At 46.2% G+C, this 13,653-nt stretch overlaps 1 protein-coding gene across 1 annotated transcript in view; it reads right to left on the minus strand.

Moving 5' to 3' along the window:
* LOC145515124 (uncharacterized) overlaps window positions 1-13,653 on the minus strand; it is a 33,276-nt gene that overhangs the window by 7,610 nt on the left and 12,013 nt on the right. The window contains exons 4-5 of the mRNA XM_081514790.1: window positions 1,849-1,937; window positions 295-421 (exon numbers count right to left, since the gene is read on the minus strand). Of these exons, the coding sequence (XP_081370916.1) occupies window positions 295-421; window positions 1,849-1,863 (142 nt within the window). The 5' untranslated portion in view covers window positions 1,864-1,937. The remainder of the gene's footprint in view (window positions 1-294; window positions 422-1,848; window positions 1,938-13,653) is intronic.

Consider the following 13,653-nt stretch of genomic DNA (forward strand, 5'->3'; position numbering starts at 1 on the left):
AAAAAATAATAAATAAATAAAATTTTCGAAACAGGGAAGTGTAGGTTTTAAGTTTGCTACAGGCTTTATGCATTTTTAAGCTCTGGACCCACTCTCGAGGTATCATAACATGGGCAGATCAAATGAGGAAAAGGCAATTTCAAAGTCCTCATGTCACATTATGAAGCTTTTGGCCTCTGATTCAATAGGGCTTCGAGCTCAGCCACGCAAGGCAGGGGCTCCCAAAAGGCACGTGAGGGAAAATGTAAAGATACCCAAGGACAGATCCCAACTTGAGAGGGAAGTGATCCTCACCCACAGACAGCAGGTTCCTGTAGGTCTCCAGCATCACGTCCCAGTACAAAGCCCTCTGAGCAGGGGCCAGGCATTCCCACTCCTCAGGAGTGAATTCGATGGCCACGTCCTCAAGAGTCAACTGCTGCTGAAATGAAAACACATATCACTGATGGGGTCATACGGAGACCTCTTATCTTCATACAAAATGAGAAGAGGATTGATTTAGTTGAAGTATGTATTCTGACAGATTCATGTAAAGGTATTTACAGCAAATTATGCATCTCTAATTGCAATCTAGACAGCATATTAAAAAGCAGAGACAGTACTTTGTCAACAAAGGTCCGTCTAGTCAAGGCTATAATTTATCCAGTGGTCATGTATGGATGTGAGAGTTGGACTATATAGAAAGCTGAGCACCAAAGAACTGATGCTTTTGAACTGTGGTGTTGGAGAAGACTCTAGAGAGTCCCTTGGACTGCAAGGAGATCCAACCAGTCCATCCTAAAGGAGATCAGTCCTGGGTGTTCATTGGAAGGACTGATGTTGAAGCTGAAACTCCAATATTTTGGCCACCTGATGCGAAGAGCTGATTCATTTGAAAAGACCCCGATGTTGGGAAAGATTGAAGGCAGGAGGAGAAGGGAATGACAGAAGATGAGATAGTTGGATGGCATCATCGACTCAACGGACATAAGTTTGGATAAACTCCGGGAGTTGGTGATGGACAGGGAGGCCTGGTGTGCTGCGGTTCATGGGGTCACAAAGAGTTGGACACGACTGAGCGACTGAACTGAATTGCTTATGCTTTCCCATAGGAGATTACGATGGCCTCCAAATCAAAGTGGATTTCTTGTTTTTCTGTATGACACATAAAATACACAAATAGAAATTCAACTCTGGGTTGTCTATACAGAGGTGTTAAAGAAAGTTCCGAATCTAAAAATTGTGACGATGATTAACAGCAATGACTACAAGTTTTTCAACACTTCCTGTGTGTTATGAATTACTCCAGTAGTAGTAATGGGAGTAGTTGTTAATCGCAGTCGTGTCCAACTCTTTTGCGACCCCATGGACTGTAGCCTGCCAGGCTCCTCTGTCCACGGGATTCTCCAGGCAAGAATACTGGAGTGGTACTGAGTGGGTTGCCATTTCCTTTTCCAGGGGATCTTCCTGACCCAAGGATCGAACATGGGTCTGCAGCATTGCAGGCAGATTCTTTACCATCTGAGCCACCACGGAAGCATTTCTAGATGCTTTTCATGAATTAACTTGTTGTCAGTGTAGTAACTCATCAGAGAAAGATCTGTTTCCATTTTACAGAGTAGAAAACTCAGTCACAGATGGGCTCTAAGGGTACGTGTCAGTGACTGAGAGAAGGCCCTGGGTGAGTGTGAATGAACAGGAATCAAGCAGGCCGCTTCTTGAGTCAGAGATTAGCAAGTGCAAAGAAGGAAGGAGAACAGCAGAGACTAACACGACATTGCAAAGTAGCTGTACTTCAAAAAAAAAAAATAATAATTAAAAAAGAAAAGGAGGGAGAAACAGAATAATCAACCAAGAATATGAGTTTACCTGAGAAAGAGCCATTCCAGCCTCTTCCTTCTTTCCTCTTCCTCCTCTTCTGGGCTTCCTCAGGCAACATGAGTCTTCAGAGGTCTACCCTGAAAGTGGAAAATATGCTGTCTAATGCTCAGAGCCAACACAGCCCCTTCCTGAGCCCCAACCACGCACACAGGGAAGCCCCCACCATGGGGAACAGACAGTCCCCTGTGGCCACTGTCTCAGGAGGGACTCAGGACAGTCAACTCCCGCACAGAGACCAACACGGGACTCTCCCACACTTTCCCTCGGATCACACTCCCCTCCTGGTGAGGCCTCATGCACACAGCAGCAGGGGGCACTTGCGCTGACCCCACGATGCCCTTCAGGTCACACAGCAGGCCTTGGTCCAGCCCCACTCAGGGCAGAGCAGCCTTACCCTCAGCCCAGATCTCAGCCCTCAGGATAGAAGGACTCAAGAGTCCTGATGCTCAATGCTAGATGCACCAGGGCCCCTTAAATACCATTGAGGCTGAGCCCCACATAGACTTTTTGAAGGGGAATCTCTGGTCAGGGCACACATGTATTTGCAAAATGCCTCATCGATGTAATGTGTAGCCCAGATGAGCACCACGCAGCGGAGGCAAGCACAGCATACCTTGCACCTTTTTCTTTTAAAGTTTTACTGAGGTATAATTGACAAATAAATATCATGTATATTTAAGATGCACAATATGATATTTGACATATGTATATACACATATACTGTGACATAACTACCAAAATCAACTTCTGCATTTTCCTCCAAATAGCTGAAACAGTCCTCTCACACGTTAGTGCATGAATGACCCACCTCACAAAAACTTAAGTATGCCCACAGCCCAGGGTCACTCTCCCCTTCAGAGACAACCATATTCTGCCTATGGAATGTATATTTCTCTCAATAAACCTGCTTTTACTTTATCCTTCTTGGGGTTCTCGAGGTGAGAATACTGAAGGAGCCTGCCATCCCCTTGTGCAGTGGACCACGTTTCGTCAGCACTGTCCACCATGACCCGGGCATCTTGGGCGGCGCGGCACGGCATGGCTCAGTCTACTAAGTCTCGCTCTTGAATTCTTTCCTGCAGGAAGCCAGGGACCCTTACTTGACGACCTATCCTACGATCTCCCCTGGGACATGGTCATTCTCTCGCACCCCCATTCTTCTGCAACAGTACATTGTGGCATTTAATAGGAGGGGAAAATGTAGCTAATTGAGAACACTGTATTTTCAAGAGGAAAGAACCGAGCGTATAAAAAGGTGTGGGGTGTATGTGAGTGCCCGTCTTTGTGTTTCAGAGAGACAATGCCACCGTGTTTGAATGTTGATCAAAGTAACTTCCGAGAAGTAGAAATACATGATGCCACAAGGCCCTGATCCTGACAGTGGAGCTAGCAATCAGGGCACAACTTCAGGGCCAGCAACAGCCAGAGGCAGTTTCAGACTATCCGCAGTCAATACTGAGGAGAGAGCACAGGCCCGGAGCAGACGGTTGAGGCAGTTAGAGGAGACCTCGCCCTTTGCTCCAGGAGCTCAATGGAGAAGAAACAGCATCTTTGAGGAAAAAAGATGGGAGAGGCTGAGGTGGACTTTTGAGGAGCTCCACAGGAAAGGTATGGAGCAGACACACAGGGAATGTGAGGGAGCAGAGCCAGGAATCTGAAGTGAGACCGGTCAGCTCAGGGGTGTGTTTTTCTCCAGCTGTGATGAGCCACACGGGGACCAGGTAGAGCTGGTGTGATGGCGGCATCGGGGAGAGCAGTGGGCGTTGAGGAGAATCCAAGTCCACACCCCAGGCCTTTGCTTTGGGGCATCCGACTTGCATGACTGTAAGTGACAAGGTGGGTTTGTCTCCATTTTTGGGGGGTGGGGGTGGGGCGTTGCACCAGGCAGCATGCAGGATGTTAGTCCCCTGACCAGGGTCAGGGATCACACCTGTGCCCCTGAAGTGGAAGCACTGAGTCCTAACCACAGGACCACCAGGGAAGTCCCAGGAAGTGCAGAGTCTTAAACACTGCACCGCCAGGGAGGTCCCTGTCTCCATCATTTATGGAAAATTACTCAGCCATTAAAAAAAAAATAATGGTATTTGCAGCAGCACAGATGAACCTAGAGATTCTCACACTGAGTGAAGTAAGTCAGACAGAGAAAGACAAATATTGTACGATATCAATGATATGTGGAATCTAAAAAAAAAAGGCTACAAATGAACTTATCTACAAAACTGAAATGGAGTTACAGATGTAGAAAATAAGCTTATGGTTATCGATGGGTAAGAGGGGGAGGGATAAATGAGGAGATTGGGACTGGCACATACACACTACTATATATAAAACAGGTAACTAACTAAGCCTTAACTGTATAGCATAGGGAACTAAACTCAGTCCTCTGTGATGACCTACATGAGAAAAGAATCTAAGAGAGCGGATGTATGTATTTGACAATTCACTTTGCTAAACACCTGAAACTAACACAACACTGAAAATCAATCATACCCCAATAAATATTAAAAAACGGGCTTCCCTGGTGGCTCTGATGGTAAAGAATCCATGTGCAATGCAAGAGACCAGGGTGTGATCCCTGGGTTGGGAATATCCCCTGGAAGAGAACATGGCAACCCACTCCAGTATTCTTGCCTGAAGAATCCCACAGACAGAGGAGCCTGGTGGGCTACAGTCCACAGGGTTAGTTGCCGAGCAACTAAGCACACACACACACACAAATTAAAAATATGGTATACACTCTTTGTGTAGTGAATAAGTGAATGAGACGGACACAAAGTTACACTAGTTCCCACTCTGCCATCATCTTCATGCTGGGAGACTGACGTGGGCAGGGGTCCTTTGCCCTGGAGGAGTGAGGACAGGGCAGAACAGGAACAGCTGAGGACAGTGAAGCCAAGGGTCCTGCATCTGGACAATGCTCCCTGCCCTCCAAAGGTGGAAAGGTCACGTACAAGTTCAACTAGGATGGCAGTGAGCTCATCCCAGCGGTAGCTGCTCGAGGGTGAGCAGACCCATTCTGGCAATAGAGAGCCAAAAACTGGGACTTCCCTGGCGGTCCAGCGGTTACAACTTACCAGCTTTCACTGCTGTGGGCCCGGGTTCAATCCCTGGTCGGGGAATTAAGGAACCCACAAGCTGCGCAGCCAAACATAATATAAAACAATCCACAGAAAAAGGAGGAGGCTCTTGGCTGGCTTGACACTTAATCGGAGAAAGGTTCCTGGAATCTAAGGTTTCTCAGTCTGCATTGATACTGTGTGTGTGCTATGTGCTTAGTCATGTCCGACACTCGCGACCCCATAGACTGTAGCCCGCCAGGCTCCTCTGTCCATGGGATTCTCCAGGCCAGAATACCGGAGTGGGTTGCCATTTCCTTCTCCAGGGGATCTTCCCGACCCAGGAATCGAACCTGGGTCTCCTGCATGGCACGCAGACTCTTTTACTGACTGAGCTACGTTGATATTAGCTGAAGAAAAATCACAGCCTGAAATGCTGACTTGACTGGCTTCACTGGGATTGGGCAAACCAACAGTGAGAAGAACAGCAGGGAAGTGGGTGTCAGACAGAACGGTGGAGGAGAGGCTGAGGCCGCCGGGGCACAGGAAGAAAACCCTTTACTTCCTCGGGTCATCTACTGGGGACACCACTGTGAGTGCCATTCTAGAGAAGACTATGAAGACACGTGCACAGAGGCTGAGTGGGTGTTGAGAAAGACAAGATCCTTCCTCTAAACGGGGCCCTGATACCTCACCCCCTTCTGTTGGGCTAGCTGCTGAGCACTGGTGAGGAGGAACAGAGCTTTTCCTTCACCTCTTTCCTGAGCTTTCCCGCCATCACCAGGGCTCTGAGTTCCCAAACACTGTTCCCTTCCTGTCTCCTCCCCAGAACACAGCAGCCTTCCTCCTCAAAGAAATACGCTTGTTCCACATTTAGTTTAAAACACCTTGCCCTCCGCACCGCAGCTTCCTTGTGACTGTACTGTGTGTGTGTGAGTTCTGGGACGGGCAGGCAGAGGTGGCAGAGTGACCGCCACCAGTCTGGCAGTAAGACAACAGCAGCTGCGTCTTCCCGAGGCTGACGTCTCTCCACCGTGACTGCCCCTGATCAGCTGAACAATCTTCCCCGGGTCACGAGCCCTCGCAGCCCTTCTGCCATTGGTCCCATCCCCTCGCTGATGAGGACTCTCTGCCATGTGAGTCTTAACACCCATCATTTCCCTTGTGGACTCAATTCCCTAGGGTCTGACACACTCCCCAGAGACCGCAGAGCCATCCCCTTACCTGCTACACAACCCCATCAAACATTCCAAACCCCCATGACTCGTGTATTCACGATGGAATGATACTCATGAAGACCACTAGACGTGACACCATGTTTTCATTCATGGTGACCCCAGTCTGAGCACTGTCACCTCCAAAAGCTACCAACAAAAGAGAGTTTTGGCCAGTGATGCCCATGAGACCCCAGCGTCTTCCCAGGAAACATTCCAAATTCTTTTTGTCTTCTAAAATGCATCTGAAACTTTCTTTGTTGCAACCCCCAAATATCCCAAAATACCAAAGATAACCCACAAAATGACCTCTGAGATGTTCTCTGTAACTACACTATGGGTTGCACAATGATTTCTGCCCCTCACAAAGACCCCACACTTCGCTGGTGGCTCAGTGGTAAAGAAGCCACCTGCCAATGCAAGAGACATGGGTTCGATCCCTGGGTTGGGAAGATCCCCTGAAGAAGGATATAGCAATTCGGTATTTTTGTCTGGGAGATCCCATGGGCAGAGGAGCCTGGTGGGCTACAGTCTATGCAGTCACAAGAGTCAGATATGAGTTAGGGACTAAACCAGCACCAAAAGACCCCACCAAATCCACGGTATGGAGTGGGTACTGTAGGGCACCTCCTGAATCCACCCCCTTCCCCCCCAGGGCCAAGGCAGCCATTCTCCTGCTCCCAGAGCTCCCTGTGGGCTCCTCTCAGGCTTTGGTTAACAACACAGGATAACATTCCTCTTCCTAATTCTACTTCCTCATTCCTCTTCAGGTGTGATCATGGCCTTCCCTATGAAACCCATGCCTGAAAATCTCAACCTCAAAAAACAACACCAACAACTCAATCTCTGCCTCTGCGTCCCAGGGAACCTGAGAAAAGACACTATGGCACCAAGCCCGAGCCACACAGCCCCGCAGCTCCCCGTGAATCCACATCTAGACGCTCCAGCCAGAACTGAGATGCCCCTTTCCAAAAGTTCCCCACACCCCTTGAACCCCAGGCCATGCGTAGGAAGGGCGCTCACACTGCTCACTGGGCTCCTCTGGAGGCCCACACTTGCTGTCACATCCCTCCTGCAGACCCCTAAAATCTTCGCTCCACTTTTCCTCGGGTCTTGACATTTCCTCCAGGCTTCCCAGGTGGCACTAGTGGTAACACATTTGCCTGCCAACACAGGAGATGCAAGAGATGTGGGTTCGATCTCTGGGTGGGGAAGATCCCTTGGAGAATGAAAAGGCAATCCACTCCAGTATTCTTGCCTGGAAAATTCCATGGACAGAGGAGCCTGGTGGGCTACAGTCCGTGGGGCTACAAAAGAGTCGGACACGACTGAGCACACACACACCTCAGGCATGCATGAATAAATCAGGCTAAAAGGCACCCATGGGCAGAGGCATTGCAACAGGCATGAACAGTGCTGCAAACAGCAGGACACTGGATGTTCAGTATGGAGATCAAGAAGCGGGCCCTCCCTAGAAACCTCGCCAGCAACGGGGGACATCATGGAGTCTAGTTTTAAAGGCGTCTGAGGATTGGCTGGATGGTGTTTGGTGAGGAAGTCACCGAGAGAGAAAGAGAGAGAAAGACAGCCCTGCTCTCACTGTCTTCTGTCCTCCCCACTCAGAGCAAATTGCAAGGTACCCCAGCTTCAAGGGGGGCCTCCTGCATGCCCACCCCCAGACTCCTAAGCTTCTCTGCATCCTTAGCAAAGTGTAGTCAGTATCCCTGACTCTGAGCAGATGAACTGCTGCAAGGCAAAGCTCCCATCCAAGATGGCAGCTCGCCCCAGAAGCACACAATTTGGAAGACCTGGGGGCTAGAGTGGAGCAGAGACACAGTGGAATGAACATGGGGGCACCTCAGGACACTGCATGGGGGACACTGGTTCTGCAGGGCTAAGCCTCAGTGCATATCATTTTGCTCTTATTGTGAGTAAATAAGTAGTCATAGCAGGTTTAGTTCATTTCAAGTTGAAATTTCCAGAACAAATACGGGAACTAACCTCATCACCTGTCTAAGCTCCTTGTTCTTCCCTGAGGAGTATTCCACCCAACCCCAGTCCCCAGCATCTAAATCTTCCCAAAGGGAAGTGTCACAGGTGTCCTGGAAAGAAGACGGAGATCAGGCACCCTCCAATGGAGGGGAAACAGGAAAGACCCAAAATAATCGATGGAGAAGAGCATTTCTGATAGAGGAGACTGATGTGGGAGCAATAAAACCTGGGTCATGAGACAGAGAACGGCAGGTGAAGGGAACTTCAGAAGATGAGCAGGAGAGGGTGGGGAGACAGCTCTGGCCAAGACCTGAAGGAGGAGAAAGGGCCAGAGCAGCGATGCTCCAGAGACAAAGGGTCAAGCAGGAGGTGAGAGCTGAGACAGAAAAGGTGTTGATGTTTGGGAGCAGAGAAAAGGTGAACGTGACCAGGGCAGAGGGAACTGTGAGAAAAGGGTCAGCTTCCAGGACACGACTGGAGACACCTGCTTAGGAGCTCATGGCTCATGTTGTAATAGATGATATGAAAGCAAAGAAAATGGAGTATCAGACTACCTAGGTGAGATCAGGTTCCAACTCTTAAAAGAAAAGACCATGGACATCTTTACCCAGTATCCACTGGGAGACAGTCTAAAATTCTTTACTAGTTACCAAAGAATATTTCCAGTATATAAGATAAAAGAAGAAAGTCACAGGCTTTCTCTAAACCAGAAACAAATTTAAAAGGGAAACAATTTGTAATTAAAAAAAAAACAAACCAAAAAACCCCCCAAACCCTACAAAGGGACATCCATGGTGGTCCAGTGGCTAAGACTCGGAGCTCCCAATTCAGGGAGCCTGGATTCAATCCCTGGTGGGGGAATTAGATCTCATGTACTGCAACTAAGAGTTCACATACTGCAACTAAGACCAGGCACAGCCAAATATATATATATATCCTACCCAATTTTATATATATATACCTATACATATATACATATACACACATATATACACATATATAGACATGTGTAGGTGTGTATATGTGTGTGTGTGTGTGTGTGTGTGTGTACACTACACTCTGTGGGGTCTCTGGGTCCTGGTGTGCACAAGGTTATGTTTGAGCCCTCCGAGCGACTCTGGCAGGTATGGTGATTTCGCCCCTCCTACCGTCTTGCTGGGGCTTCTCCTTTGCCCTTGGATGTGCGGTATCTCTTTTTGGTGGGATCCAACATTCTCCTGTCGATGGCTGTTCAGCAGTGAGTTGTAATTTTGGAGTTCTCAAAGGAGAAGATGAGTGCACATCCTTCTACTCTGCCATCTTTAAGCAGTTTTGCACAGGAACATGGAATGTTAGGTCCATGAATCAAGGTAAATTGGAAGTGGTCAAACAGCATATAACAAGACATTTTAGGAATCAGTGAACTCAAATGGACTGGAATGGGCAAATTTAATTCAGATAACCATTATATCTACTACTGTGGGCAAGAATCCCTTAGAAGAAATGGAGTAGCCATCATAGTCAACAAAAGGATCCAAAATGCAGTACTTGGGTACAATATCAAAAATGACAGAATGATCTTGGTTCGTTTCCAAGGCAAAGCATTCAACATCACAGTAATTCAAATCTATGCCCCAATCAGTAATGCTGAAGAAGCTAAAGTTGAACAGTTCTGTGAAGATCTACAAGACCTTCCAGAACTAACACCCAAAAAAGATGTCCTTTTCATCACAGGGGACTGAAATGTAAAAGTAGGAAGTCAAGAGATACCTGGAGTAACAGGCAAATTTGGCCTTGGAGTACAGAATGAAGCAGGGCAAAGGCTGACAGAGTTTTGCCAAGAGAACTCACTGGTCATAGTAAACACCCTCTTCCAACAACACAAGAGAAGACTCTACACATGGACATCACCAGATGATCAACACTGAAATCAGACTGATTATATTCTTTGCAGCCAAAGATGGAGAAGCTGTACACAGTCAACAAAAACAAGACTGGGAGCAGACTGTGGCTCAGATCATGAACTTCTTATTGCCAAATTCAGACTTAAATTGAAGAAAGTAGGGAAAACCACTAGACCATTCAGGTATGACCTAAATCAAATTCCTTATGATTATACAGTAGAAGTGACAAATAGATTCAAGGGACTAGATCTGATAGAGTGCCTGAAGAGCTATAAATGGAGGTTGGTGACATTGTACAGGAGGCAGTGTTCAAGACCATCCCCAAGAAAAAGAAATGTACAAAGGCAAAATTGTTGTCTGAGAAGGCCTTACAAATAGCTGAGAAATGAAGAGAAGCTAAATGAAAAGGAGAAAAAGAAAGATATACCCATTTGAATGCAGAGTTCCAAAGAATAGCAAGGAGAGATAAGAAAGCTTTCCTCAGTGATCAATGTGGGAAAGACTAGAGAACTCTTCAAGAAAATTAGAGATACCAAGGGAATATTTCATGCAAAGATGGGCTCGATAAAAGACAGAAATGGTCTGGACCTAACAGAAGCAGAAGATATTAAGAAGAGGTGGCAAGAATACACAGAAGAACTATACAAAAAAGATCTTCATGACCCAGATAATCACCATGGTGTGATCACTCACCTAGAGCCAGACATTCTGGAATATGAGGTCAAGTGGACCTTAGGAAGCATCACTATGAACAAAGCTAGTGGAGGTGATGGAATTCCAGTTGAGCTATTTCAAATCCTAAAAGATGATGCTGTGAAAGTGCTGCACTCAATATGCCAGCAAATTTGGAAAACTCAGCAGTGGCCACAAGACTGGAAAAGGTCAGTTTTCATTCCAATCCCAAAGAAAGGCAACGCCAAAGAAAGTTCAAAACCGCACAGTTGCACTCATCCTACATGCTAGCAAAATAATGCTCAAAATTCTCCAACCCAGGCTTCAATAGTATGTGAACTGTGAATTTTCAGGTGTACAAGCTGGATTTAGAAAAGGCAGAGGAACCAGAGGTCAAATTACCAACATCCTTCAGATCATCGATAAAGCAAGAGAATACCAGAAAAACATCTACTTTTGCTTTACTGATTATGCCAAAGCCTCTGACAGTGTAGATCACAACAAACTGTGGAAAATTCTTCAAGAGATGGGAATACCAGATCACTTGATCTGCCTCCTGACAAACCTGTATGCAGGTCAAGAAACAAGTTAGAACCAGACATGGAACAACAGACTGGTTCCAAATTGCAAAAGGAGCACGTCAAGGCTGTATATTGTTACCCTACTTATTTAACTTATATGCAGAGTACATCATGAGAAATGCTAGCCTGTATGAAGCACAAACTGGAATCAAGATTGCTAGGAAAAATATCAATAACCTCAGATACGCAGATGGCAGAAAGCAAAGAACTAAAGAGCCTCTTGATGAAAGTGAAAGAGGAGAGTGAAAAAGTTGACTTAAAGCTCAACATTAAAAAACGAAGATATGTAAAGCAATTATCCTTCAATTAAAATATTAAAAAAAAAAAACACGAAGATCATGGCATCAGGTCCCATCACTTCATGGCATATAGATGGGGAAACAATGGAAACAGTGACAGACTTTATTTTGGGGGGCTCCAAAATCACTGCAAATGGCCATGAAATTAAAAGATTCTTGCTCCCTGGAAGAAAAGCTATGACCAACCGAGACAGCATATTAAAATGCAGAGACATTACTTTGCCGACAAAGGTCTGTCTAGTCAAAGCTATGATTTTTCCAGTAGTCATGTATGGATGTGAGAGTTGGACTATAAAGAAAGCTGAGCGCTGAAGATTGATGCTTTTGAACTGTGGTGTTGGAGAAAACTCCTAAGAGTGTCTTGTATTGCAAGGAGATCCAACCAGTCAATTCTAAAGAAAATCAGTCCTGAATATTCATTGGAAGGACTGATGCTGAAGCTGAAACTCCAATATTTTTGCCACCTGATGCGAAGAACTGACTCGTTAAAAAGACTCTGATGCTGGGAAAGATTGAAGGCAGGAGGAGAAGGGGACAACAGAAGATGAGATGGTTGGATGGCATCACTGACTTGATGGACATTAGTTTGAGCAAGTTCCGGGAGTTGGTGCGGGACAGGGAAGCCTAGCATGCTGCAGTCCATGGGGTCGCAAAGAGTCGGATATGACTGAGCGACTGAACTGAACTGATAGCCTACACAATTATACATACATACATACATACATACATATATATCTATATATACATACAGCCTACACCATTTTATATATATATATATATAGCCTACACCATTATACACACACACACATATATATAGCCTACACAATTATATACATATATATATATCCTACATAATTCTGGTGTCAAAGTCAGAAAATATTTGAACATAAATTTAGAAAATCACATGAGTTGATTACAGGATGCCCAGAAATTTCAGCAAAGCAACTTCAGAAGTTATTATTTATAGGAAAGTAGAAATTGAACGATAATATTTAGTTCAAGCTGCAAAAAGAACAATGAAAAAAATTACCAGAAAAAGGAGTTGTAATTTTCCTTTAAATAGGCACCATGAAGTGACAATTTTCTCTTGCTCCAAACACACACACACACACACACACACCCTATTCCATGTCTCTGGTTGAAGGATTGCAAATGGAAGTTATCTTCTGATAGAAATAAATATAAAACACACAAGCATCAGAGAGTGGAATTTTGCAATTCTCATCATCTATATAAACTTTTAAATTTATTAGACTATAAAGTTATGATATCACATGGGTTTGGGTAAACTCGGGGAGTTGGTGATGGACAGGGAGGCCTGGCGAGCTGCGATTCATGGGGTCGCAAAGAGTTGGACACGACTGAGCAACTGAACTGAACTGAACCGAAATGCAAATTCATATCCAACGGACTCACATGGGTCCAGGTCACTCCTCTTTCTTCACTAATACGCGTTCCCCTCTGTCATTCTGTTTATTTCCCTGTTTCTTTTTTTCCCTCTCCCTCTGTCCTTTTGTTCCCCTCTGCTCTGGGCTGTTACTGCCCTTCCATTTCTTCTCTCACACCATGCCCACTCTGCCACTCATTACTTCTCTGTTGCTCTTTTTTCCCCAACCTGATTGTCCTAAATCTCCAAGTATTAATATTTCTGCCTTTCTTCTCCCATTTGAGCTGCTTCTCCGCTCCCTCCCTCTTACCCCTGTGACATTCCCCCCGACCCTCTCCGCAACCCCGCCCCGCCCACATGCTTGGGGGCAGATTTCCGTCCAGGTCTCCTTCTGTCCCAGCACCATCAAGGCTCCAAGTCTCACCCTCTCGCCTGCACCATCAGAATGAAGCGCTTCACCAGTTTCCCCGCTGCTACCGCTGAGCAAGGGCCCCTCTCCTATTCTGCTTACCTTCATCTCTCTGGAGATTCTGCTTTCCCCAAACGTCTCTCCTTTCCCCATCAGCCACCTTCAAAGCTTATTCTCTTTCATGAAGCTGTCTCTTCCAAGTGCCTCACAATCCTCTTCATTGCCATCGCTTCCCCCTCGTGCTTCTCTCAACTTTCTATTTCTCTCGGAATCGCTGACTCTGCTTCTCCTGAGCCCCCC

This window comes from Giraffa tippelskirchi, chromosome 7 (genome assembly GCF_054371585.1).
Source record: "Giraffa tippelskirchi isolate mGirTip1 chromosome 7, T2T-mGirTip1v1.2.pri, whole genome shotgun sequence".
Classification (NCBI taxonomy): Eukaryota; Metazoa; Chordata; class Mammalia; order Artiodactyla; family Giraffidae; genus Giraffa; species Giraffa tippelskirchi.